The sequence below is a fragment of the Lichenostomus cassidix genome, chromosome 8, assembly GCF_008360975.1.
Source record: "Lichenostomus cassidix isolate B80296 chromosome 8, HeHo_3.0, whole genome shotgun sequence".
Lineage (NCBI taxonomy): Eukaryota > Metazoa > Chordata > Aves > Passeriformes > Meliphagidae > Lichenostomus > Lichenostomus cassidix.
Genome location: NC_139489.1, coordinates 8,556,295 through 8,583,787, shown reverse-complemented (window position 1 = coordinate 8,583,787; position 27,493 = coordinate 8,556,295). Strand labels below are relative to the sequence as shown.

The window sequence follows — 27,493 nt, the reverse complement described above, 5'->3', positions numbered from 1 at the left end:
TTTGGAAGACACAAGTGAGGCCAAATACGAAAATTCACCTTTTTCTTTTCCTGTTTAAAAAAAAACCCCAAACCCAAAAGATGCAAGCTGTTGATAAAGAAACCCCAAAATTATACACACATCTGCAATTTTTTTCTTGTCTGCACTAACAGCTATTGGGGTCAGATGAAGATCTTACCTGCTGGTACCGGGACACTGGGTACATCAACTTCACATCAAGCTTGGGGTTGTACTGAGCAAGAGACTCATTGCGGTAGTGGTTAATGAGTTCCACAACTGAATTAAATGTCAGTGGATCAGAAAAGCCATATTTTCCATCCCGATGATAGATCTTTATCAGTTTGTTGTTGCCACCCTTCCTGTAAAGTACATTCAGAGGTTTTACTGTGTCACTCCCATCCCTCCTCAGCACTGAGTCTGCTAACAAAGACACCAGTGAAATTCCTGGGCAAGTGGCTTTCACACTGCACACCTTCACGGTGATTCTTTACACAGTAGCAGTATTAAGTAGTTTAAGAGTCAATACACACAGAATTATCATCAGATTATTTGAACAGGAGCAAAGCCCAAAGTAAATCTCTTCCTATGTGTTCTTTCTGGAGCCAGCTTATGATATTTAAGTCCTAGCTTTGCCAGAAGTTTTGCGAGGGAAAAGGAGGATGCTGAAGGCTGAATAAAGGAGCCATAAGAAAACCCAAACCCATAATTTCCTGCAATTCAGGGTCACTAATAGTATACCACTGAATACAGATTTATACAATTATTTACGAATCTTTTTGAGTTATGGGTGCTAATACAAGATACATGAACCTAAACAAAATCCTTTGAGGATTACAAGATGGTTGTAAATTCAGGACTTTATGTTATCCGGATTTATATGTTCACAGTGCTTATTTCTTCCTTTTGTTTTTCCCCCAACAGACTGTTCAGACACTGTCCTGTCTTTCTCCTGCATCTACAATTTTGCTTCCTAAAGACAGCTGCATTCAGTAAAATAACCAAATCATGCCAAACCTTAGCACACAGGCTGTGAACTTCGAGGCAGACGTTAAAGCAGAATTTTAACTACACCCTTGGGATCAAACCTACCATTAAGGCAACGGAATTTCACAGCAGGATCAAATACCTGCCGTATCACAGTAACTCCCAAGGGTGTGCTACAAAGGCAGTGGCTTCTGTGCCTCACCCACTTGCCTCTAACAGCCAGCCTTGGGAGCCTGTCAGAGGCAAGTGGCTGGGCAGGCTGGGCAAGGCACCAGAGCCAGTCACATGAGGTCTCTGCCTAACTGCAGCAGACAGGGCTGGGGCAGCTCTGGGAAACCTGCCACTTGCAGACGATTTTAATGAAGAAAAGAACACGGCTCCAAGTCAATATTTCCTAAGCTTTAGATCAGAAAGCACAAGATACTCTTTTTACCAAGACACTGTGTTCTCTGGAGCTGCACGCTGATGAGGTATTCAACACTCTCCCATTAATCAAAGCCCTAGCTTACAAACACCTTTTACCTTAGCAGTTCTGCAACTATGAAGCACTCCTGAGCAGCTCTCCTCCCTGAGCTCCATCTCATCTACAGAGATCCTCCGGGTAGTGTTTAGAGAGGGACAGGATTCAATGCACAGAGCAGAACTGTCAGACCTGGCTCTTTATTTGCTTGTTCTGTGATGTGGAGAACTGGGAACATCTCTCAGCTTGAGCCACATGAGCTTTACACAGCCAGGGCTGTCACTGGCATGGCAATAGCTCCTCAGGGTTTTGCTGAGGGGACCACAAGTGCTCAGTGCTCACCGGAGTGTCAGAGTGTAGTCTCCCTGCATCTTGGTCGATGCGTCGCGCACCAGGAATGTTCCATCCGGCATGTCTCGTAATTTGTCATTGACTTCTTCCCTGGAGAATGGAAAGGGAGGCAAAATTAGAAGTGCTAAGGACATGATCATCTTTGCCACAGGTGAAACACTGGAGCCAGTAACACCAGCATGTGTAGAGTTCAATCTTTCACGCTCAGCCTCTCCAGTTTTTTAGGCCATCTAAAGCAAGTTTCAACTTGCATAGCTGTACTAAAGAAAAGTAGCTACAGCCAACTGACACTTAGGAAGGAGTCTCTGTTTAAACAACAGTAGCAGCTGTGACTCAGTTCACAACCTTTCCCTGTAATCTGCTCAGGTTTTAAAGTCCACGCTGGAACAGGTGCCCTTTAAGAAGCCAGTCCTGACCTCTTAAGACATGGTCTCTAGAATCACAGCTCAAAGGTGCCTAGAGTTTAGCACAGTTTTAGTCTCAAGAGGCTCATTATTGGCTTAACTCTGATCTTATTTACAGCCCCTTTAAACCACTACAACCTTGCTAGCTTCAGTGCAACTTTTCCTTATTTACAACTGAGACAGAAGGATACTCAGTCCAGAGCTTTAAGCTAAACCAAGAAATCTTTCAGTGAAAGTGAGTTACTGTAAGCACTAAGAAAATTATTTCAGCTGAAGAGATATGCATCTTCCTTATGAGCATTTCACCTAGATTATGTATCTCACTTTACAACAGTTCCCACAAAGGTTGTGGAAGCACTAAGCACTTTTTAATACAATAATTTTGAAACTAAAGTTTCCCGGTAGCCTCAACATTCTTTAAGTGCTGTAGGAAGCCTAGTTAAATCTTACATAGAAAAATTAACAGCAGGGTTTTTTTCTTGTTCAAATAACAAGGAACAAAAGTATTCAAAAGAATAACAAAAGAATAGCCTTAGCTTTGATTTAGCTACCTGAAAACTATTCTGTTAGTAAAACTCACTCCTATGGAGTATCACATGCATATCCATTTACTCCTCTCAGACCATTTAACAGACTGTACCCAGTTAACTCCTTTTTGAATGGACAGATATGACCTACAGGTTTGTGCCTGCAAGATGCACCCTGGAGCTCATGACAGAATTTTCAGCACAAGTTCTTGACTGAGGAACATTGCTCCTGCCCTGGTAGCCTGATGCAGCCTGTACCTGCTGGCTGCCAACCAGGGTCATAAACAATTCCATCTTTACATGAGCGGGTATCAAGTTTTAATCTAATAAAGCCACTCCAATGCGATTTGTAGTGCATTAGCTCCTGACATCATGTGCACTGGTAATTGAGGGACAAATCCACAGTCAATAAACTGATACCAATATTGAGCGGTTTTAAACAAACTCTGCCTAGTGGCTTTTGTGAACAGGTTTTGCCATTCTGCTTCAACTTAAAATTAACAGAAAAATATCTCTGCCAAGGCCCTTCAAAAGCAAGATCTATGAGGGTTTACTTTATAAAAAGATAAGGGTGGTACAATAAAGATATGAAAACTTTATTTCCCTCCTCAGAACGTCAATGAGCTCATGTGGCAAACATGCTCTTCTTGCCTCTATCTGCCAAAGTGCTTCAAAGTATTATGTGCACAAGTTTGAGCAATTCCTGCTCACACTCCCAGCACGCTCGCCTGTCTTCTTACAGCTCCAAATTCTAGACTGTTCAGAAGTACCTTAAGAGGGTAAGAGAGGACTGAACACTTCAGTTCTTTTGTGCAATTAAGTATATAAAAACAGGCCTTTCATTTTCTGAACCAAACCCAAGCCATCTATTTTATCAAGTGCACAGAAAAGGGTTTTCTTAACAGGCAAAACTTAATTTGTTTGGTATGTGTCTCTATCATCTGCTCAGTATAGCTGGGTGATGGTTAGCATTTGTAGGGACTATTTTTTATACCACGATGTAATAGAAATTAATACAGACGCAATTTTAAACAAACATAAAGAAACCAAAATTAGGAATGCAACTCTTTTGATTCTGAAATATTATTTTTATACAGAAATTTTGCTGAACTGCATGCATTCCAAGATTGCATGCTTACAGCACTTTATTAAATATCAGATTCAGAAGCACTTTTCTTCTTTTTAAAGATTGTGTATCTGGACAAATTTAGAAACTCAAAAATTACTGTCACCAAGAGTAGCAATATCTGCACCAGAAGAGCAGTAACCTAAATATTCTGAACCCAGCTGAATACTTCTAGTTAGGTGTTTTGTCAAGCATAGTCCTAAAGCACTCCTCTCCTGTAAAATACTGCCTGAAATAGGCATGTTCTTTTTGTCTTGAATTCTAGCAGGCTAATCCTATTTTAACAACTTGTATTAATACATTTTAATTAATATATTTTAGCAATATTGCTTACCTTGAGATGTCCCCCCAGTACCACTCTGCTTCCTGCAGAGAGCAACTGGCATTGTCCTTCATTCCATTTGTATTGACTGGAGTCATTGGTTTGGGGGGCTTTGGAGGAAGAGCTGAAAATGAAAAACAGATTAACAAAAGGTAAACAGGAGAAAATAATCACTAAGTTGTTAATGAAATATGACAGTAAAAAACCAAGAGAAAATGTGTATCTTGAACTCAGCTTTCAAGCTCTCTCAAACCAAATGGAGCTGGTGATTACAAAGGAAGTCTGAAGTCAACTGTTCCACTGTGATTGAAGATTTTCTAGTATCAAACACCTGAGGGAGGGGAATAGGAATAAGTATGAGGAAACATGAGTTTTTGTTAAAAGAAGACTGGTGCAGGCACGACTACAAGGGCAGGTGCCGCCTAAAGCTCCAAACAAATGACAAAGGTGTATTGTGTTTGAAAGCCACAGCCTGGAGAGCACTGGGCACCACTGTGGAAAAACTTCAGTTGCTCAGGCATCACCAGACCTGAAACCAACCCACAAAAGCAAACAGGTGAACTCTTCAGAGGGAAAAACACTGCTAGAGAGCAGTGGTGGCTGGGCAGGGCTGTATCTGTCATAGACCCAAGGTTTATGTTTCACACTGGGTTTGTCATTTAGGGTCCTGTTTGGAACAAAGGCTGTGACTCTTTGAATACTGCAGGACACGAGGTGGTAAGGGAAGGGGACAAGGATGCCAGATAATTATTGGACTGCCTGCTCCACTTTGCATGAAGTGTTTACCACAGGAAAAAGGTTGCTACAGAAGTCCAACAGACAGGCAGAACTGCAGATCTGCAGGCCTGGTGCACACCTGCCCAGAATTCCCCTATCCTGAATTCATGGCAAACAGACTTTTACTTCCATTCTCAAAATTGGTTACACAATGTAAGGGTGTACAAGACACCAAAGCTGTTTCTGTTTGGCTAGTTTTTGCTCAAACAACTTTACTGTGAACCTGACTGTGAACCCTGAATCAGAAATTCAGCAGCCACAGGCACATCCATGTACTGGGAGAGACTGGTCTCTCAGCAGAAAGGTATTATACATTTTTCTTTCTCATTTGCTTTGAGAATGATGTCCTGAGTGCTCTCCCCTGTTTTGCAAAGACTGGATGCTTCATCAAGAACATTGCCACTGAAACTGAGCACTTCTTTGGCATTTCAGGAGATGGTTTTATAGAGGGACAGGTCACATTCGCATTCAGAGCAAAAAAGCAGCTCCACCACATTGATTTGCTGCTAGCATGTTTCTAAGTCAGATCCTGAACATCTGTGCTCCCAGCCCTGTGCCCTTGCCATCAGATTACACAAGCCCCAGCGAGCAGGCCTGACAAAGTGACAACAGCCATCTTTCAGATGCACAATCCCTGTGTACACACAGAAACACAAATAAAGGCAGCAGAAAGAAGATCTTGATCTCCAGCTCCAGCATGGAATGGCTTAGCACTGAGAGGTGTGCTACTTGGCACCATCCATCTGCTCACCTCCGAGCCACGCCTCCCACATGAAAGAAGAGAAAACAGGCTTCCAACTGCAGTTCCAAATACCATTTCATGCTGAATATCCAACACAGTAACTTCACTGTTCTCTGACAAACCAGTAGATGCTTTAATTGAGCCAATCTAAACTAAATCTGAACCTTGACCCAGACGTTTGCACCCTGGGGTTGCTGACCAAACACCTGATTCAGATAGCAGCATTCATTCTGCGGGCCCGAGAATTAAACTGTAGCATACAGGTTCTTTTTATGGGCTGAGCTGGGAACTTTCAGGTGTGCACACATCTAGTGAGGCAGTAACAGGTCTTGTTGTAAAAGGAAGGTGAAAACCTTCGGATTCAGTGAAGTAGCTTCCTGGTTAGGAAGCTTCAGTTATTCGTAGCTCAACTACGATGGTTGGTTGTGTAGCACACAAGTATTTGCACAAAGCACCATTGAGAGTAAGACACGGCTCTAAACCTACTTTGCTTCAAGCTCCCAGCCCCATTCAGGGTCACAGGAACATATATCCAGGCTAAGCCTGTAGAATCAATTGTATTTACTGTGCTGTTCCATCTCCCCCATTCAAAGTTCCTGAACTAAAATGTCTTCAGGTTCTCCCTGCTCCCAACATCACATCTGGGACAGGACAGATCCAGCAGTTCTGAGTCTCATCAGTGTCTGCACATGACAGTAAATTTGAGTTCAGAAAATCTGTAGATGTTCTGACCCACTCCAGAACCTTCTGTAGGCTCTGAGTCTTCAAAAAGCCTGTGAAGTTTTATATAAAAAACATACAAGAGTGCAAAGAGTTCTTTGAAAACTGTACCAGTACCTGATACTATTTCACTGGGTCTTTCAAATTAAGGCCTGGACATATCAAAAACTTCAAGGTATTTTACAATGTAAAAAGCCTGTTTTACACTGGTTATAGGGGCTTTCCAGAAGAGGCTTTCAAGTGTTCTCTAGACTACTTGAATACTTCTCTAGCCCTCCTTGTAAGATTAAGTCTTGCTCCTTTATACACTGTGGGATTATTTAGCAGCTTTGTTAGGGCTCACTCCAAAGCACTGGCTACAGAAAAGCAAACTAACAAAGACCAGAAAGGTAAGGAATGGGAGTTTGGACACGGAGCACTAGACATTACACCGAGTGTCCCTACTACAGGTGGGAGTTTCTCCTTTCTCTCAATAGGCAGATATCAGTTCTCACTATCAGGAGGTTGCCTGCAAAACTTCATTCTGCATGAGAAAACTGGAAGGAAATTCTTTCAGGGAGAAGAATAAGGCTTGGATCAGTTCCTGTAAAACCTGACTCATGGAAGCCAGTCCTTTACACAATAGACTTTTGAAAAATGCTTTTTAATAGCTTGCACATTTCAAAAATACAAAACTATTTGCAAGGGTGGATCCTGTTTCCAGAGAGCTATGTATCTTATTCTTTACTTTCAATGCTTTGAGCTCTTTGAGTCACAATAGATTTTCCCCTGTACTGATAGAGAACCAGGCCCTTGCTATCAGTTTACCCCATAGACCAACGTGCCCATCCATTTCAGCTTTTCTTGGCTACCCTCTCAGCCCACAGACTGTAGTCTGTACAAACAGTGAACACTCACGAAGGTAGCTTAAAAAGCCTCAGAGTCCAGTGACAAGAGCTCAACCTCAGAGCCTGCAATGACACAAAGGGAATATTTTGTATTAGCATGGCAAGTCTACTGCAACAGAGCAGCATCCACCACACTGCTGCTCTCATAACATTGGCCCAATGGGTAGCTGGAAGAGGCATCCTAAAACAGTTTTTGCTAGTACCTAGCTGGTACTGACAATCCTGCTAGAAGAAATCCTGCAATGTTTCCATGAGAAGCCACAAAGAGCCTCAAAGAGTCCACAGATTTTGATTTAAATTCAAAATAATCCAGTTTTATATATCTTATTCGATGAATATTAGAGAGCTAAAATCCTAGAGTAAAGTAAAATAAGACTTGCTTGAAGTCAACAGAAATGCTTTCAAGAGCAGCCGTGTTTCTTTCCATGTCACTGAGTCTAACTCTCATCTAGCCACAGGCATAATCTTACTTTATCTCAAAACCAGCACTGATTAAAGTGAATGATCCTGATGGTTTCTTGCCTCCTTTTTCCTGGGAGAGAAAGAACACTGATCACAAGTGATTAACAGCACAACGGATCTATCCGTTCTAATAAAGAGCTTTCTCTTAGCACCACATGCACAAGCATCCTTCCCCTAGCATGCCTCTAGGACAGCTTTAGAGCACAGATCTTTCCAAATCACAAAAGGTGACAGCTCAGTTGTACCCTTCCTCTCCCACATGAGAAGATTCCAAATATCAGGTTCAGCCTTCAGTGACCACCTGGCAATGAGAGCAGACTGGCTCTCCCTCACACATTCATGGGCATATCTGGTTTTAATTCCTTTTAGCAACTCTAGTTTCCTGTTTCTAGCTTTCCCAGGCAGACTAGCTAGAGCTAAATCCCAATCCCAGCTCAGTGTCACTTAGAAGGGGGAAATAAAAACGAGCTGGTGATGGAGCAGAGGGATGGCAGCCAATGCGTGCCGGGCGCAGGATCGGATGTTGCTGACGTCAGGGCCCAAAGGCTGCCGTGCCATTTCCAGCACGTATCTTCAGCTGAGCTGCTCCCAGAGCTGCTGCCCAGGGCTTTGGAGAGAAAAGCCTATGGATTGGGATCTGCCAAAGGTAGTTTTGGGATGCTCTCTTGACTGCACAGAATTGTTTTTTGGAAAAGGCGACGCGTGACTTTAACCGACTCGATCCTCTGGAATTCAAAGCGCCTCCAACACCAAGGCAAGCAGGAAAGCTGGCAAGTGGCTGAAGTCCAACGCCGCTCTGTTTCTTTTAAAGTCCCTCGTAAAAAATCGTAGGCTGTATTAATCCTGAATTTAACTCCAGCAAAGTAGGCTGTGAGTTCAATGAGATACACACGTTCCCCAGTCAGGTTTTGAATAAAAAATTTTACAAGTTTACATGATCTAAGAGCCACCGAGCCCCTATGTGTGAGGGTTTTGAATGGCACTGATTCAGGAGTAAAACAGGAAGAATGCCTTGGTTCTCCAAGTGCTATATCCCCTGCAGTATCCAGTCAAGCGGCCTGTTTCTTCTCTGGCTGCAGTGTTTGTGTACAAGACCAACCTGCCAGTTAATGAAACTCTAATTTTCAGTTTTAAGGCAGATGCCACTTAGCCTAAGTATGGCTCCACAGCTTATTTCTTCCAGTACTTTCCAAGAGCTTCAAGCCAGATACTTAAAAGCATAGCAGGTTTAAATGCAGCATTAAGTCTACCATACTGTTACAAATAATCACAACTACAAGTATTCTGATAAAGTCAATTTTAAGTCCCTCAGCACTTCCACTGACTTGTTTACTAGCCTTCTTTCTGACGCTCTCAATCTACTCTCCCTCCACATTGTGACAAGCAGAAAACAGATCAGAGGATTTCCAAGACAGTTACTCAGTTTCAAAAAGGCTGATGTACAGTAGATACCCTGCAAACTGTAATACAAAGCTCTACAAAGTGTCATTGCTATGGAAACATGCAAGTAATCTGTGGTTAGGCCAGCTAACATTTTAATGACAAAGTCCTTGAGGAGAGAAGGGTTTTCCCTTTGGAGATATAGATGAAGACTTGGAATGAAAATGTAGGCTAGCTTTTTTGAAGAGAAAAACTCTCTCCAGTCTTCAACTGCTCTTTGCCGTCTTACTCAATTTCCCAAACACTCTTCTCAATTTCTCTAACACATTTCAGGCAAAGCCTCAAAATCTTTCCCTCCCTCAGGAGCCCTGTACTCGTCCCTGCTGCATGAGAACCCCTCAAAGACATCTGTGAAAAGAGCACAGGCTTTTGCAGAGGTTTTCCAGCTGACAGAGGAGGGTCGTGCACACCTGCTGACAGCAGCTCATTCCCCACCACTGGCAGGTAAATTATCTTGGCAGCTCCACGTCTCAGTTCTCTTGCCAAGACCCCTCTTGCAGAGCGTTGAGCACCGATGCCCTTCGAAGCTGCCCTTCCTCAAAGGGCAGCAAATGTGCATGGAGAACTGCTCTGGGAATGGGGAAGGAAGCTCCTGATGGAATTATTGCTGGCCACAGAACCTCAGGCATGCTCACATTTTCGCTCTCCTCCCCCAAAACAGGCAGGATGCCAAAGAGTAAGACATATTCAAAGAATTGAAGTCTTTCAATATCTCATTACAGAAAACAGCAGACAAGTTGGCAGAAAGCCAGGCAGGCTTCCAATGAAAACACTCCCATTTATAGCTTTGCTTGTGTTTCTATGAACTTTCATAAAAAACAACACCTTTAAGAAATATTTCAGTTTTGATTAATTGGCTTTTTTGATAAAGATCTGTTTTGTTTGAAAACTCCCCAGCTATCCAGCCCTCTCCCACACCTCCCAGTCACTGTTTCACCTCCTGTAGCCTGCCAGGCTTCTGCTGCACTCTGTTCCTCATGAGCATCCACAGCTACTGCACAGGTTAAAAATTATCTGCTCTGGGACACCTGCAGGACAGTGGACAACAACAGTGTGTGAAGAGGCTGGCTCAAATTCAGCATTCTTTTTGGCATTTCAAAAGCATCTCTCACTGCTTTGCAAGTCCTGTTACTTCATGGGCTGAGATAGAAAAAAATGGAAGGTACTCACAGTCAGAGAAATGACATGGGGATCTCTGACTTCTGTGCTATAACACTGCTCCTCCCTTTCATTCCTTCCTTTGCATGGAGGTGCAAAGCCAAAAAAACCTCAGCTTCCTAATTATTTTCACTGCCCAGTCCTTCCAACCCAGAGCATACAGCAGTGTCAGAGGTTCCATGATCAGCAGGGTTGAGGTGACAGTCCCAAAATTAACATGAGGAGGATAAAAAGGATAAGCCCTCTTCTACCTACCAGGCATAATTAGCACACTCTTAATAAACTGGAGAAGTTTTAGACCTTTTGCCATGTTTTATCACTTAAAGATTGTCACTACCCAGCATCACATGCCTGGCTTGCACAAGGAGAGAATAACTTTATCATGTAGCCAGCAGACTCAGGCTTTTGCCAACTCTGGATGAAAGTCCATGATAGACATTTTATTGCCATGGAAATTTCAGACATTTAACACAAATGTCATACTTTACAGTATCAAATGTCAAGTCTAGAAGACTATACAGCAAAAGTAAATGTACAGTGCAAGGAGCAAGTAGTCTCTCCTTTTCACTTCCTAACTAAAGCAGCTCATCTGCCCTCACAGAAGAAATACCACAACATGTCTTCTACCCCTCCACAGACAGAGTCTTCAAACCACTATTAAAAGTATTCTTTGGTCAACACGTGGGAACAGATTTTTTGATAAGCAAAGAAATCACAAAATTTGGAATAAGCAAAGAACTACAGTGACCAAGAATGGAGAACTGGCTTTTCATTGTGGAAGAGAGGGAATGAAGTCAGGCCCAAGCAGTGACAGCTATGGCTAGGAGACATACCAAAGCCAAAAAGAAAAAGCCCTTTTAAATAATAACTAATTTTAAATAATAAATAATTTAAAGAAAAACAGCCTAGGGCTGTTTTCCCCAGATATTTCAAAGACTAAACATCCATCCAGATGTCAGGTACAGGCCTCACAGGAGAGCCAATTCACAGAAATAATTGGTGCTACTGAGAAGTTTGCTGCACAAGAGGCTATTTAAAAATAATAATAATACAGCTGCAAATGCATATGATTCTTGCTGCTCTAAGCAGCATTTTATTTCAGCTTACCACTACCCCCAATCTTTCAGAGCAATATGTAAAATTGCTCCTCATACAGTACCTGTCCTTGTGCTATGTCAAACCATTTTCTAGCTACCAAAGCACAAATATTTCAACACTGCCTAAATTGCTAAGAGTGAGCCATCTAAATCAAGATCAAAAGGTGCATTTTAAAATCAAGTCTCCAGAACAAATTTGAAGGCAAAAAAGTATTCAGAGGGGATCTGTTGAATACTTTGTCATGAGTCATCTTTTTTAAGCACCTTGATGTTGAAGAAAGCTCCACTGAGGCAGAAGTCCCAATCCATAGGATCCTACAAAGTGCCTGCAGCAGAAGGGGAGATTCAGAGCAGACATGGAATAGTCAAGCCTGGCCATTGTTCATACTCAGATCTCAAGGTGTAACAAAAGAAAAGGAAATAATCTCCTTATTCTGTACATGGTGATCTTCAAAGTATTTTAATGAAATCCATTTCAGAGCAGCAGCTTGACTTCTTTCACTGCCCCAAAATTTATCAGTGAGAGTGTACTGTACACTTCAAAACTGAAAGGATCTTAAACACTCCTCTCATTGATTCAAGCTGCCTTGTATCCTTCAACAGGCACTGTTGGAGACAGGAGATAAATCAGGGTAACAAAGCCAAAACCACCAAAGACTTCTAATTTGACACTTGGGAGCAGTTCCCTGAGGGCTAAGGATGTAGATTCTGACAATGTCCCCAGGACGACTACACAGGGCAGAGCAGCAGGAGTACTGACAGCCTGGGAAATTCAATGTAAAAATTCAGGTTGTAACACACACAGACAACAGAACTTACAGGCATAATATTGCCAATGAACTTCTCATCCATCCCACCTCTAAGACATTTTCCTGGGACAGGTGTTGAGGCAAGCCCTACTGCCCACACTCAAAAAACCCCACATGTCAACAGTGAGCCAAGTTCCCCCATTACAGCAATTTTATTTGAACTCCATTGCTGCAGGTGTGGCTTCGGGGGTTTTGTTCGCATTTTTTAAGGGGGGGATTCAAGGAAAGAAAGAATTCCTCCAAAAGAAAAGATGACTGTGTGCAGCATCAGATTTTAGGGACTGCAAAGTTAGGATGAAGCTACAGAAGGTAAAAACCTGAAACAATGGCTCCAAGTAGATTTTCTTCTTTCAAGAGTTAGAGGAAGAAACTAACAGAGAGTAAGCAGTAGTTAATAAAAGCAAAGAGGAGGTTTATGTTTGGATGGAGAAAACTGACCTAAAGTACAAGAGTCACACAGTGACACTGACTCAAAAGTCAAGTTTTTCTGTAGCAAAAGAACAAACAATATTAAGGGGATAAGGAGCAGATTGGTTATAATTCTTCCAAACCCGCTGATTTTTGTGCAGAGAACTGTGACGTTTTTGAAGCCATTTCTAGATCTGTGGGTCATCTTGAGGGATATGTGCTTTTAGAAGTAACGTTCCTATGAACTATCACTAAAATCACAAAAACTGGTAGAGTCTGGGTGAATGCTGAAAGCAGTCACAGGCTAACACAGTTGAAGTATTTAATCTCCTTTTTCAAAGTGCTCTGGATGGAAGGCATCCATCTTGAGTGTGCTGCTGGACTCAAAGCCAGAGAAGATCCTGGATCCTGTTCAGCCACAGGAAAGCTTCAGAGCTCATTGTGCTTCGGCATCAGGATTTACCAGGCAGCTGGTTGGTGTTCAGCAGGGCAGCTGGAGTCCTTTTTGGCAAGGGCTACAAGAGGCACCACCTGCACTTTGCCTTTTTTTGTACTGTATGAATCCTTATCAAACTCCCTGTATATAGACACTTTCCTTCAGAACTAGAAAAACTTAAGGTACTGGAATACATTCACTGGAACATTGCAGAGTCTTTGCCTATTGAGTGGAGGACACAGCAAACATGAAGGACAATGAAAATATCTACTAAAGAAGTTACATCCACTCACACTGTTTGGGGACCCAGCACCAGCTCATTGCTGTAGTTTATATTATGTGGAGAAATGAATTCTTGCTTACTTAGCTATTGTGCAGACTTTAACCTGTCAGAAGAAATGAGATAAAAAGCAGAAGAAAAAAAAGACAATCTGACTCATTTCCATAGGGGCACTTAGTACATGAGCAGAGATTGTTCTTTAAGCATTACTCAGCAACCTACTTTACAAAAATGACTTTCCCAAAAAATCCAGCTAGAGCACACCTATTGCTTTAATGGGACTGAAGTTTTACAGCAACCTGTTTCAACACAGTTAACAGTCTTTCTGACAATAATAAAACCTAAGCTTTAAAACACACACGGCATGCTGATAAAGGTATTCTTTATGCTCTTCTAGCTCTCTGCCCAAAAAGTGACTCACTAAACAACCAACATGAGGTGATGTAAGGCACCCAACTGTGTTCAGTCCTGGGCGCAGATGTGTATGACCAGCTATGCCTCTGTTTTCCCAAGCTGTAGAGCAAAGATAAGCTCAAATAGCTTCAGTCTGGAATAAGATAATCATGCAGGCAATGGCGAAGACAGAAGTCAACTCTGCTGCTTGAGAAAGCAACAGCCCCCACAGGAAATTCCAGGAAGACTTTTCTCCTTTAAAACAGGTGAGACAGAAGAAACACTATGATTAACTCCTGTCAGGTACAGAAATAATGCAATACACAAAAGTGTTTGGAACAATTGCAGAAATAACATTTGCTGCAAGAACACATGTTGAAGAGCTTGGTTTCTTCTCAGAATGTCCCCTCATGTTTTAGTTTGCATAAGCTTATAGCTTTACAGAGCACAGTGCTGAACAACTCCCCTTAGCAAGCTTTCCCTCCCCAACTATTTCTACATAATCTAAAAACCTCATGATAAACACAAATGTCAGCCTTTTAAAAAAGGCTCTCTCATCTCAAGCAAAACATAATTTCACTTTCTATTAATGATGCTATTTTTTGTGTTCATGTATTTAATTGAAAGCTGATGATTGATACTCTTTAACAGAGCCATCAAACTGAAAATGAAATGCAAAGAATGCAAAAGCAAGCCTAAAAATGCAATCAGAAATAAAAAATGGTTACAGCAGTCATTAAATGAAAACACCAGTAGAGAAAACTAGGTGTAACAAGAACAGAATATAAACATTTCACACCACTGTCCTCATAAGAGCCGAGACTCCAATTCAAACCATTTTCCCAGATATGCAGAATACAGTGACTAAGCCTTACTTACTCCCTGATCTACCCCAAATCAGTCTGCACAAACTTCCCTTCTGTAAAAAGGAAGCTCTCAATCCCAAACAGTTACTTTTTTTTAAAATATGATTTCCAGCAAGACTTAAATTTGCAAAAAAGACAGTTGAAGCTACAGTGCTGTTGTTTTGAATACACACACTAGTAGAACAATTTTTTTTTATTTTTAAGATGTGTAAGAACAGAACTTTTCTTTGATAAGCTTCTGGAGTGAGCTCAGATAAACTGAAGGACAACACTGACAATGCTATTCAAATTTGCATCTGTTCTCCCACTGGAAAACTAGTCAGGCATAGACAGGCAGTGCTCACCTACATCTGGCTACTGTGTACCACAAACCCAATTTGAGCAGCCACAGTCAGTTTCCACTATAACACTGATAATGATACAGCATGCCTGCTATCCCAGTAAACACTGCCCTTGAGCTCAGAACCCTGTGTTTTCCAAATTACAATTATAGTATCGCTCCCCTAAAATAAGGGTTGTCAAATTATATATGAGAAGAAAATAGAAACTATAATGAATAAATACAGTTTTTCCCTTGAATACTTGTCTCACTCATACACTGGCAGTGCTGCTTCTACAAAGCAGACTAAACTAAACAGCCCATAGATTATTGCTGCCCCCACTTAATTATCAAAAGATTTTGTAGCAACAGCATTATTACAGCACATGAGGCAAGGCAATTCTCTGTTCTTGAAAAAGAGAGCTGGATCAAGTTATAAATGTAGTTGGTCATATTTCAGGGTTCAAACAGGTAGCTTCCATATAGCTTCAGGTTAAAGAGTTATTGTACTATCTGTTCATAGACAGAATGGTCTGCATTAGGAAGCCTACCTTAAAATTGTGGTTTTCTGCATAACCCACACAAATGAAACTAACCTCTAATTTGTAGTTGAGCCAAGTATCTTTGCTGACATCTGTATCAGAAATCCCAATGGAACATTCTTACTGATTTTCATCCAACTGTGACAAAATGTATTCAGTGATTACACATTTTATCATCAACATAACTGATAATATATCCCAGATCTACAGGGGAAAAGACATTACTCAGCCCTACTAAATAGAAGTGAAGCAATAGATAGGTAGTGGTGCTTTAGATACTCTGGTAGCTTTTGGAATCAATTTGAAATCCTCTGTTCAAAAACTTAACTTCTGGCAGTAACAACTTTTTGCAGACCTGAACTGGTGTTGTCAAATAACATACTAAATTCAACCCAGAACCTATTTTCTTGTCTTTTCACATAGCAAGACCCACAGCAACAACAAACATGAGTGAACCCCTGACAGTTTCCTAATGCCATAGCCAGCACATGATGCTGCTATAGCCACAGTACTCTAACTTAATCCATTATTAGAAAGTTGAGAAGCTGCTATGTTAGCTATATGCAACTGATGGTGCCAGTTGTGTATTCAGATACTGAAAGTTATTTGTTGCATGTAGTATTATTTGCCACAAAGAGATCCTACCTTATGCCAGTGATGCATGTATAAATGCAAAGTAGAACGTAAGCAGAAGGAAAAAAGCATGAGGTAACAGGAGTCACCCTGCTGCTTGTCACCACTGTGGCTCCTGTGTTAGTTGTTCTGCTCTGAATGATGCTTTGTGAGGCTGGCAGAGCTGAATCCCTAGCTCCACCACTCTTTTTGGAAAAACTGTCCCACTCCTGTGTTTAGGATGGATTAAAGCCTAGCAGAAAGCTTGCAGTCCCTTGTTGCCTGACTGCTTCTGCTCGAGTTAGGAAAAACTCATGTGAGAGACAGGCGTTATTATTTTTATTTCTGAACTTCAGAGCAAGGCTTGTAGCAGAGAGGCTCCAGGACCTGCTCTGAACATCCATTTACACCTACAGCCCTGAACAGCAAACACGAGCACACTGATAAGCTGGTGCAGGTGCACTGAGGCCTGACAGAAGCTCCGGCTGCGCTGCAGGCTGCCTGCCATCACCAGATTTTATTTCTGCATTATTATTGGGCAACGCTAAGGTGGGTATTAAGACAACCTGCCAAGATAAATTAAAGGTCTACTGGCCCTTAACGAGAAACAGTATCCCCACCCTCAGCTCGGAGGTTACGGGTGACACCACACATTATGTTCACCTTGCTTTTGTCTTCTGCCTCAAGTTTAGACGCAGTAAAATGTAATCAGGAGCAGCCATGCGTGATCCCAGACACTTGGCTCCCGGTATCCGCCAGTTCCCGGTGCTGCAGCACAAAACCCAACCAGGGCTCTCTCCACTCAAGTTGTGGGAACAAAAGAGCGCTCCTGCTGCCTCGGCAGCGGGGCTGCACATCGCTGCTCTGGGCGCTGCCGAGGGAACTGTGCCACCACTCAGCCTCCCAGGAGCTCCGGCCACCGTGCTGGGAATGCTACACCGAAAACCTTCGCGAATTTTGGTTGGAAGTGGGCCAAATGGAGCTGTGGTTGTTACCGGGTGCAAGCGCAGTGACTTTATCCCAAGGCATGCCGAGTGTTTAAGCCTCCCAAATAAATTCCTCCACACTCCCCTTAGGGATGACCTATCGTCCCAGACCAGAAAACGCTTTCCCACCCTGCCTTTGAACAGGGAGAAAGCAGAGCCCCTCTGCCAGGCTCTCCCTCCCCCTGCAATTTAAAAGTTACAGTTCCACGAAATCAGGACATACAGATGGGGATTATCCCATGCATCATTTCCAGCTCTGGCCCGTCTAGTTTAAAAATATGAAAGATAAAGTTACTGAACACTTCAGGGATCAGCCTGTAACATGAAGTCCTTTTGCTAACTGGTGTTTGGACTGTGCAGAGCCTTGATCCTTGACAAGAGGGCTCCAATGATGGAAGTACTGGCATTATTAATGATAGAAGAGCTGCTACTTAAAGTAAACTTTGAAAGGCTTCCTAAGAATTTTGCACAGCCAAATTCCTGCAGAAGCACTGGAAAGTTGTTTCCTGACTAGTTCAGTTTGTCCAGCTCCTTTTAGCAACCTCCTTGTACTAAGCCATTCAAGGGGCTTTTTTTTTTTATAACAAAACCCCACACTAATTGCTTTAAGTCACCTACAATGGGACTGGGGTTTTTGTTCACTTGATACAAGCACACACAAATACTAACCTCATGAATAGTTAAAAATCAAAAGCATTTACAAGAAAGATATCCTTTGAAATTCAGGGAAGGAAAGCGATTTGACTGAACTTTAGGCTTTCAGGAGTAACATCTAAAAATAGGTAGTGTCAGCTATACAAGAATTTAATGAGTAGTGGCCACCAGTATTGTGTGTCTGAGAGATCTGTCCAATTTTTAAAGCATCAGAGTTACCAAAGGAAGCGAGTACAGGTCCTTGAGATCCAAAAATCACCTCCTCCTGTTTTAATTAAAGTACCACATACCTCCAGAGAGAAAAATACAGCTCACTCTGCTGAAACAAAGAGAATAAACCACACTTGCAGATACATGCCATGATTCAGGCACAGGTTGAAAAGCACATTCTGAAAGTACATGCCCCATAAAAGACACCATTTAGCAGCACTTATTTGCTATCCATTTCTCTGCAGGCTAAGACTTTTGGTGCATATTTTACTGTACCTTCTGGCTGTACAGATCAGAGAACTGAGAAGATAAAGGCCCTTCAATTACCTTACTGCTCTCAGGCTGTTTGACTCTTACACGTATAGATACAGTTTCACCAGTCCCCATTTATGCTCACTTTAATTCATTACCAAAGAAAGGCTCAACCTCTCCTCCTCACAAGCCTTCCCTCCCTTTACAGACACAAAGGAAACTTTCTGTCCCATCTAAAAACTTCAGGCAAGCGAGGGATAATACATTTCCCCATTTTCAGCACTAGCAATCCATGGAGGGGGGGGAAGAAAAAGTGCATCAAATCCTTTTGAACAAGGTTATTAAGTGCTATCAAAGTAACTGTGCCTCCAGGGATGGATTCCAGCCTGTTCCCAAGTATTATCCCCCCCACCACCAAAACCCAGCAACAACACACACCTCATCTGTCACTGCTGGAAGAGAGCTGGGGAGAAAAGGGTCTTGGAGACTGTAAAAGCGATTAAACTGGAACTGAATGGAGGTGGGTAAATCACCACCATCAAAGTGTTACAGGCACATAAAGGCACACAGGTGAAGAGGATAATAAAAGCGCTCCTCTAGGAGCGAATACAGCCGAAATATACGCTTTTCAATAAAGGCTTTAAAAGAAGGAGACACGGGAGAGGGGCTGAGAGCAGCTCTCCTCCCCCTGCCTCCTTCCATCTCCCAAAAGGCACCATAAAATGCTCCTATCCTCCCACCTCCCCCACAAAAAACCCCAGTATTAAAATACTTTTGCCCAAGAGACAGCGAGCTCAAGTCCCTGGGAAGTTTACACAAAGTTTAACTACAGATATTAATTTCCCCCCCATCACCCCCCCCTTTTATTTTAAAAGGGTAAAGTCTGCATGGGGAGGGAGGACGGGGATGGGGGAAAAGTCTGCCAGGGGTGCGGGGGCAGCTCGCAGGTTTGGCTGCCTACCTGGAGGGTCCATTTCAATGTAAAATATCAGCTCAGTGGAATAGGGCATCATCACTTCCCTCCAGTCCGTGTCATCGCGGTCCATATCCCACACCGTGTTGTACATCGCGACAGCCAAGTCCCGGCAGGGTGAGAAATGAGAGGCTGGATAGCTCGGCTTTTAATCGAGAGGTAAAAGGGGTGTAAAAAAAAACCCCAAAAAACAAAGCCGAGAAGAATCCACCTCCCTGTAAAATAATACTTTGATCAAAAAGAAAAAAAAATCTAAAATATCGTAAAATTCAACTTAATTAAAAAAAAAAAAAACCTCCACGCAAGTCACCTCAGCAGCTGCCCTGCAGGAACTAAAGATAGGTAGTTATATATATAATATATATAGAGAGTGCTTCTTTTTGTTTAAAAAGACACCTTTCCACAGAAAAGCCACTTTCCTGAATTCTCTCTAAAAATCGCCGTTTTCGGGGTATTTTTAAAACACAAGCCAAAGAAGCCCCCCACAGGAAAGCGGGGGGATGGTGGGAAGCAGCGGCTAAAAAGGGGCGATTTCAGTCTCTGGATGAATTCTTTCCGCCGGCGGAGGACGAGAACGGAGGCAGCGGCGGCGGGCAACAATACGGGCGGGCGCGGAGCCCGAGCGGGGCGGGCGGCGCTGTGCCCGCGGTGCGCTGCGCTGGGTGCGCGGGGCTCAGCGGCGGGCGGGCGGCCCGCGGCGGGGCCCGCCGTGCCCTGCAGGCGGCGCGGGGCAGCGGGCGGCGGCGGCGGGCGGCGGTGCCAGACTCGGAGCGGCCGCGCTCGGTGACATTTTAAGCGGCTCTGAGGGGCCCGGCCGCCGCCACCCGCCTCTTGCCGGGGACCGGGCCACGCCCCCCCGGCGACAGGGGGCGGGGCTTCGCGCCGGCTTTTTAACCCCTTGGAGGTGAACGGGGGTGTGTGTGAGCGGGCGCTTCCACGAAGCAGAAGGAGGGGTGGGCAGAAAAAAAGACATAAAGGAGAAACGTCTCTTTTCGCGCCGGCGGGGCACGCCCACACAGAAAGCTTGGCATAGAGTAAAAATCTACTTCTCCCTTTTTCTACATTTTACCCGGCTCGCTTTCGCCACTTTTCTCGACGCCTTTTCGTAGTGACCCCCCCTCTCTGAGGCGCGCAGCGGAGGTGGTAGGTCCCTGGGCTGGCCGGCCGCCAAGGGGCCGCTGCCGCGGAGCACGCGCGGGGGGCGGGGGGAGCGGAGCGCAGTTGCCAGAGCTGCTGCCTTTGTCTGAGGGAGCAGCGAGCGCCGGGATTGGTGGAGAGCTGCGGGCGGCCCAGCCAATCAGCGCGCGGCGGGGCCGGCCGGCTCGATGACGATTGGCCATGAGCGCCGGTTACCAAGCGGGACAAAGGAAGGCGAGCGCTGAGGCGAGAGCGGGGCTCAGGGGGCGCGGGGTGACCCGGCCCCGCATCCCGGCCCCACATCCCGGCCCCACATCCCGGCCCCGCAGCTCCCCGACACCGCAGGCCCTAGCACTGCCCCTGGGGAAACGCTTCCTGCCCGCACCGCCGGCGGTGCTGCCCCCGCCCCGAGCCGGTGCACCGCAGCGCCGGGTCTACCTGCCACCCTCCAGCCCGGCCCGGCCGCCCTGTGGGTATGGGGCCTGCGGGAGAGCCGGGCACAGGGGCCCCTGTGCAGGTGGAGCCGCTGGCCACTTCCCTGACCCCTCAGCCGCTGCACTGGCTACAAACATGGGCTCTCCTCCCTCCTCTGCAGGGCCCTGGCAGCTGCCTGCTGTGTGAGCCACGTAATCCACGTAATAACCTGACCATTTTAGAGGGCACCGTAACTAACGAGTGTGACCCCCCGAGAAAAAAACCGACGCGCTTACTAGTGACATAACCAGCGGAAATAAAAAAACCCCTACAGGATAACGCACCAAACTGGATGTCTGCCTTTCACAAGGTTTGGGATAGGTCTGAGCTGCTAACACACCCGAAATGGAACCTCAGCCCGCCTGGCAGCCACATCCCGATGGGCAGCCGCAGCCCACAGGCACCGGCGGGAGGCAGAAGTGCAGCCAGCTCGGCACTCAGCCTTGGTTTTAGCGCGGCGAAGCACCCTTAGAGAAAGGCTGCTGCTGAGAAATTAAGGAAAAGTCCTTTCCAGAGACTCCCAAGAGTCACAGGCTGTCACAGGCACAAGGATGGACAACACCTTGATCTGCTGTGGAGATGTCAGGGAATGCTGGAAAACCCAGCACTGAAGTTGTCTGCTTTATTTGCACTTCAAAGCATAGAAGAGCAAGTGACGAATAATTTGTCCTGCTCTGGCTCTAGGAAGCAGCTCCTTAGAACACCTTTCTGGCTTGGATGAACTGTAGGGTGACTGTGACATTGAACAACTACAAGGCTGTACCCGACAGAAGAGTATGAGGGAAGATCTGAAGTTTGCTGATGTATCACAACTTCCACAATTGAGAGCAGTCTGCTTCAGGAACAGGGCTCCTTGAGGGACAGATGGCTGCAGAGGAGCACAGGGCTTTGATTCAAGTCACTCACTGTATATAAATTAATTTTATAAGCCCATCCGCAAACTCTGATTAATCCACGATAACCAGATACGATTCTGTTTTTTAATTTTTAAATTAAATTATTGAGCTGATACCATGTATCAGCTCCAGCTTCTTCAAAGGGAAATGCCCTCCTTGAAAGCACAGCTGGCTCCCCCAGTGAAATTTAACTTGGTGCTTTGGGTACAAGCCATCTGCTGCCCACTGGTAGGATGTGGGGCATCCCACAAGGGTCGGGTATGGGTGCAGGTGCAGAGGTGGATGCTGCTTTGCAGGCCCTGCCGAGCTAAAATAGGGGGCTGCAGTCCATATAGCAGCCCCCAAACTTAGATTAGCAGCTGTGGCAGAGAGGGGGGAGGAGGCAGACTCAGGCTGAAATTCATTTCCCCCCTTCCTGCACCTCATTATAAGTTCCACCCACATAAGACCTAATTACTTGGCTTTTATGCTGGCAAAGTGGATTTCATCCTTGCTGTTTCCCATGGTGGTTGCCTTCATTTTCATGGCGGCACTGATGGTTACAGCTTATTGATGTTTTCACTTTAGTGATTTAAAGCAGAATACATTTTGTTATTAGCACTAGTTTCTCTCATTGCTGCTTTAATCAAAGATGCAATTTAAGGCAAAGGATTGTGTGTAATGGTAAACAGTAGGATAATGCCTTGAGAGAACAGAATATTAATGTGTTTTTATTTCTCAAAACTGTGCTTATAATTTATCCAGGATTGCTTGGCTCCCAAAACACACCTATGGGGTGCTCCCCTTCCTACCACACTGCCTGCCTTGCACCAGGGATGAGGATGATGTGCATGTGTGTGCCCAGGGGGAAGAAGGAGGCAATGTGCTGCCTTACACACTTGCTAACCCCCCTCTGCCTGTGCCTCTCCTCCACAGGCACAAAGTCTGACCACTGGAGAGCAGAGACAAAACCGGGAGCATGCCAAGGGCTCAGGGATGCTCAAGGTCTGGGAGCACTCCCACTGCCAAAACCTGGCCGTGCAAACCCAATACATCAACCCAAGACAGGAAAAGCTACATTCAAACACAGAAACAAAATAATGGTGATTTGGCAGTGCCTGAGCAGGGGTCAAAGTGCTGGAGGAGGGGGCCTGGTGCCTCACTCTCAGGATGAAAGACAAGAAGTGAGCCCAGTGCCTGCTGCCTTCCCGACATCCCTTGTCCACAGCCGTGCATTCGCTCACTTTCCTTTCCTTGGATCTGACAATTTGCATTTCAAGGCAAGATTAAATATTGAAGTTTTGAGCGCTTCCATGTGCTTCAGGAGGAGCTGAACAGACCTGCGCTGGAACAGACTGAACACAGAAAAGCCATTTGTGCCAAACTGCTTGGTTTCCTCTTTGCCGAGCCATGATAATGTGATATCTGACAGCTGAATGTAGGCCACAACAGGCTTTTATAGTTGGAGGGGTGGAAGAGGGAGGGGGGCTGAATCCACAGTGCTGCCAGCCAAATGCACGAAAATGATGAGAGACTTTGGGGGCAGGCTGGAGACTCCTGGCCACTCCTGAGATCCAGATATTAGCTTCACTGTTAGCATAAGCTCAGGGGCTGCTGGAGGGGAGCCTGGAGAAGGTAGAGCTGCATTCACATCAGAAAGGACAACTCCCTGGCCATCAGTAGATGTGACCTGAAATTACTGGCCTTTTGCTGCACAGACACTGGGATTTTTGGAGAATGTGCTGTGGCTGGTGACCAGCTTTCCACGGGGGCAGTCACACCTTGCAAGGAACAGCACAAGAACAACCAGTTGTGGCAGTTTGGTTTAGTTAACGGATTCTTCCTGCCTGTTTCTCAGCTCCTGGTGATGAGGAGATGAGGAAAGGTGGGAGGGTTGGTCTGCTTTGGCTCAGACACTGTCACTGGGGTCTTGGCGTGGCTCAGTGTGCTGCACACCAACCCTGGGGCTTGCTGGCAGGAGAAGAGGTGTTGGGAATGGCAGAGGTTCATCCTGCCTTCCTGAACCACGGAGACAGTGCAAGCACCATCTTCCCCTTCGATGGTACAGTCTGAGTACCACAGTACCACAGTGTACCAGAGTACAAAAGTACCACAGAGACCACAAAGCATTTGCCACAAGATTAAGAGTATTAATCCCTGCAGGGGTGAAGTAGTAGCAGTTTGCTTCCCTGCATCCTCCAGCACCTTCATGTGAAATGTAATGGGTGTTTTTAACAAGGACTGTGCTTCCTCTCTCTGCTTTATAGTCATTTTATGTCCTGACAGGCTGCAAAACAGTTGCCTCACTCCACCCCAGATGCGGCCACATTTCTGTGGTGAGGAAAAACTCTGGCAAGTGTGCCGAAGTCGGGTTGCTTTGGTTTGAAAATTATACATTGCATTAAAAACCTGTATTAAAGAATAATATGCGGTCTGCAAAAAACATTCAAATGAAATGCTTCAGTGTTAGGAAGTGTCTTATTTACAGCAGTGGGAGCAGCTTGTGCCCTTTTCCCTCCCGTGTCCACAGGGTAAGGGAAGAGTTTGAAATAGGGGCTCATGTCCATAAAGGTCGGAACACAAGGCATGCACACAGAGCTGAGCTTGCGAGGAATCATACATTAGGCATTTCCTAACTTAAAAGCACTTGGCTTTGCATTATAAACAACATTCTTTTAACATAGGAAATAACATTTAAAAAAAAAAAAAGATCTTTTAAATAAATGTCTATAACGTAGGTTGTTGCAGCTGGACTGAAGGTATCGCTCAGTGAGGCTTGGACTGGCCTTTCCTCCCTGCTCTGGAGGCTTCTGCCCAAAAAGTTGCGGGAGTAACGGTCTGGGATGGAAGCAGAAAGCTGCTCTCCTGTGAGGGGAGAGGAGGTGTGTGTGGCTTTTGCAGCTGGACAGTGGATGCTAGCCCCAGGCTCTGCACACCCCTATTTGGGGTGGACATATCTGCACCTGGAGGGTGCCCAGGGATGGGTGTGCAAGGGGTTGGGCACGGGGTGGGGGGGAGGTGAGGGAAAGGATATGCTGCACTGAGCTGTGCTGAATTGCTGCTTTGGCAGACAGCACCGGGCCAGCTCTTTAGAAAGTTCACGTTCAGTTATTGTTTTGACAGGCTGCCAAAGTTTTCCTGAGGAATGCAGGCAGCAGAAGGGAAATGGTGATTTTCAAACTTTTTTTTTATAACTCAGCCAAACCAGAGTGGAATTTCATGGGAAAAGTGAAAGGTACATCTCTAGCCTCGGGGCATCGTTGCTGCCAAGTTTCAGGGTCTGGCTGCAAACAATGGAGGTGTCGGAGCATCTCCAAAGCAGTGCACCCTTGCACGCACTCACGTGTGCTCACGCACACTCACACACACGCTGGAAGCATCTTCTCTAATGGTGACTGCTCCCACCCGCACCCAGTGCTCCCAGAAAACTGACATTAACCCTCAGAGCTTTAAAAAAGAGTAGCTGTGATGTAAAAGCAGTGGACAAAGCTCTTTTGCGGCTGATGAAAGGTTTGTGACTTGGGAGGACACTTAGGTGCTCTCCCCACTGCAATCCCGGCCATGGGGACACCCTTCTCTCCACATGCTCTTCTCTAGGTCAGGCCCAGAGTCACAGGGTATTTTTGCAAGTCTTCCTACCCCTAGGAAGGGCAGGAGGTTGCAAGCTCCCCTCCTCCTCCTCCTCCTCCTCCACGGAGGGAGGAGAGCAGCCGGTGAGCTGGGTTCTGGCGCTGCAGCACCCCGGGGTCTGCAGAACCGGGCTGGGGAACTGCCAGTTACCTTATATTTTCCAGTACACTAATTTCTCTTGTCATCTTGCCAGTGACAAACAGAGAGAGTTAAACAGAGCAATCCATTAAAGAAGCAGCCTGACAGACCGATTGTTAAGGGTTTCAGCGATCCCCATTTACAGTGGCTTGAAAAAAAATTTTGCCTCGAGCAGCTCCAATTACAGAATTATCGGACCACACTCTGGTCCCTTTGTGCACTTCGCATCTCTGTCATCGTTCCAGGCCCCTCTCTATTTAGTTGCTTAGAAATGGTGAGTAAAATGGAAGGAGACTTGTAACAAGTTCAGAGAAATTAGAGGGGGAAAAAAAGAGAGAGAAAAAAGCTCCTTCCCTGATTCTAATGTCCTAAACCAGGACACTTTTAAAATGTAACACTGTATAGGAATTTAAAATATTTTTCACTTCCTCTATTCATTGCTTTAATGCACTGGAACTACTTGCTTAGATTTTTTTCCCCCAAGGAATGTACAATAACCACTCTGTAAATTCCTCAGGTCTGATTTTAAGAGGAACTGTAGAACTTTATTCATGGAGGAAAGAAATAATCCCAATACCTTCCTGCAGAAACTCTCTTTAATAAACATTGCAGTGTATGTTTTGACCCCAGCCAGTGATGCAAGCAGCAGGAAGAGGAAATCAACAGCACCTCTAGGAAAAGCAAGGTCTCAGCCCTACTCTGCTGACATTGCATTTGGTGACCTTCAGGCTGGATTGCCAGCATGGGTTTGAAGGTGGCACCATTCCCGGTAAGAGGAATTCTGAAAAGCCCAGAGGACTTTTCACGTCTGCAAAAGCAAAGCTTGAACTCTGTAGATTTGTTATTATTACGAAAAAACCCCCCAAAAAACAGCACAACAGTTTTCCTGCCCTAGGATGCAAAGCTGAAGGGTTTCCTAACCCTTCACCCATGGCTGAGCCATGCAGGGTCCCCCCATGATGCAGCAGCTACATGATGTGGACATTATGCCCCCAACCCAGTGTGGCATTGCCTGTTTATCTTCCGGCAAACTCTCCCATTCCTGACCTCCCAAACGATTTTACCATCCCTCTGCTAATGTTATCCTGGTAGTGTTAGCCTCATATATCCATAACATGTTGCCCCACAGTAAGAACTTCCCCCTTTCCTTGCAGTGGAGATCATCTGGTTTTGCAGGGAGGGAAAGTGAACAAAGCCACTCCTGGGCAGTACTGGAAGAGGCTGAGATCAAACTTCAGTCCTAATGCACCAGGGAATGCTGCCTTCCATCTGGCCCAAAACAGAAGGAAGTTTCTCATGTGTGAGTCCCCAGTCCTGCCATGCAACTTCTTTGCCCCCATCCCTTTCTGTGGGATTTGGTGGCACTGAGCAATTGCTTTATGTCCAGAAAGTTCACTGCAGCACATCCATACTCAGAGCTCTGTCCAGCTGCAGGACCGGAGACTCCCACCCTAGATTTTGGGTGGAGATTGAAAGCAGGAGAAAAACCCCCAGAACAACCCAGGGAGCTCTCAGAGGTATTGAAAAGTCCTCTCCTTTCTTATTAATCACTTAGGCCAAGAATTCAAGTGTCGGCAGTGTGTTGGCTGGGGCTGTTTTCCTTGCAGTTATCCACATGCAATTCATGCCTTGGAAAATGACCCATTTACCATCATGCATTGTTGCTTAGCTACACGCGCTTTCCCTCTAAGTTTTCCCAAATGGAAACATGGCTCTATTTGCTTTGGAGATCATTTTCCCTGGCTTTCTCTGCTTTATGGTAAATAAGCACAAGAAGAGGAGCCTCTGAACGTTGAGCAGGGAAATAAAACAAACAGTATAGGTGTAGGGTGAGCGTTTAAAATCCAGCATGTGAATGCGATGCCTTCGTTGTCCAGCCAAGGTGATGGGCAGGGAATGTTTGAGCAAAGGCAATTTGCACATCAGGTTCATTAAGACCCTTTTTTGTCTGTCCTTTGCATTAAGGTTCTTTCCCTGCTGAAGACTTCCAAACAATTTGCTTGAGTAATTATGTGTTCCCAAAAGGAAGGGTATTATGTCCC

At 45.0% G+C, this 27,493-nt stretch overlaps 1 protein-coding gene and 1 long non-coding RNA gene across 4 annotated transcripts in view; one reads left to right on the top strand and one right to left on the bottom strand.

The window, feature by feature from the left end:
• PIK3R3 (phosphoinositide-3-kinase regulatory subunit 3) overlaps positions 1–27,493 on the bottom strand; it is a 78,034-nt gene that overhangs the window by 12,754 nt on the left and 37,787 nt on the right. For 2 of the 3 annotated variants that reach the window (XM_085067698.1, XM_085067699.1), the window contains exons 8-10: positions 4,187–4,298; positions 1,787–1,885; positions 179–359 (exon numbers count right to left, since the gene is read on the bottom strand). In XM_085067698.1, coding sequence (XP_084923824.1) covers positions 179–359; positions 1,787–1,885; positions 4,187–4,298 — 392 coding nt within the window. Of the gene's footprint in view, positions 1–178; positions 360–1,786; positions 1,886–4,186; positions 4,299–19,185; positions 19,632–27,493 lie in introns of those variants that run through there. The other variant, XM_085067700.1, reaches the window with a different exon arrangement.
• LOC146433771 (uncharacterized) lies at positions 19,627–22,226 on the top strand. Its single transcript, XR_014853712.1, has 2 exons — positions 19,627–20,340; positions 20,930–22,226. It is a non-coding gene; the product is annotated as an uncharacterized LOC146433771 (long non-coding RNA).